The sequence below is a fragment of the Acanthisitta chloris genome, unplaced genomic scaffold, assembly GCF_000695815.1.
Source record: "Acanthisitta chloris isolate BGI_N310 unplaced genomic scaffold, ASM69581v1 scaffold29240, whole genome shotgun sequence".
NCBI lineage: Eukaryota > Metazoa > Chordata > Aves > Passeriformes > Acanthisittidae > Acanthisitta > Acanthisitta chloris.
Window position 1 is genome coordinate 1,578 of NW_008651512.1, and position 593 is coordinate 2,170.

Sequence of the window (593 nt, forward strand, 5' to 3'; positions counted from 1 at the left end):
CCAACTTGCATCCAGGCCAGGCTGATCCCCCCTGTCCGCAGGAGTGGGAGGACTATCGCCTCACCTGGAAGCCAGAGGACTTTGACAACATGAAGAAGGTTCGCCTGCCCGCCAAGCACATCTGGCTGCCTGACGTGGTGCTTTATAACAAGTAGGTCATTTTGGGGTGGGGGGGAACATATGTGCCCCAAACTCACACGGGACTGGGAGTGATGCCATTGTGCTGACAACACAGGGACTGACAGCTCATCCCTTTGCTCCAGCGCCGACGGGATGTACGAGGTGTCCTTCTACTCCAACGCGGTGATCTCCTACGACGGCAGCATCTTCTGGCTGCCGCCTGCCATCTACAAGAGCGCGTGCAAGATCGAGGTGAAGCACTTCCCTTTCGACCAGCAGAACTGCACCATGAAGTTCCGCTCCTGGACCTATGACCGCACCGAGATCGACCTGGTGCTGAAGAACGAGGTGGCCAACCTGGACGACTTCACGCCCAGCGGCGAGTGGGACATCGTGGCGCTGCCAGGCCGGCGCAACGAGAACCCCGACGACTCCACCTACGTGGACATCACCTACGACTTCATCATCCGGCG

The 593-nt window shown here is 59.2% G+C and overlaps 1 protein-coding gene across 1 annotated transcript in view; it reads left to right on the forward strand.

The window, feature by feature from the left end:
* Window positions 1-593, forward strand: part of LOC103801250 (neuronal acetylcholine receptor subunit beta-2-like) — a gene marked incomplete at both ends in the record, with an annotated part of 1,847 nt that overhangs the window by 939 nt on the left and 315 nt on the right. Inside the window, 2 exon segments of the mRNA XM_009073662.1 lie at window positions 42-151; window positions 264-592. Of these exon segments, the coding sequence (XP_009071910.1) occupies window positions 42-151; window positions 264-592 (439 nt within the window).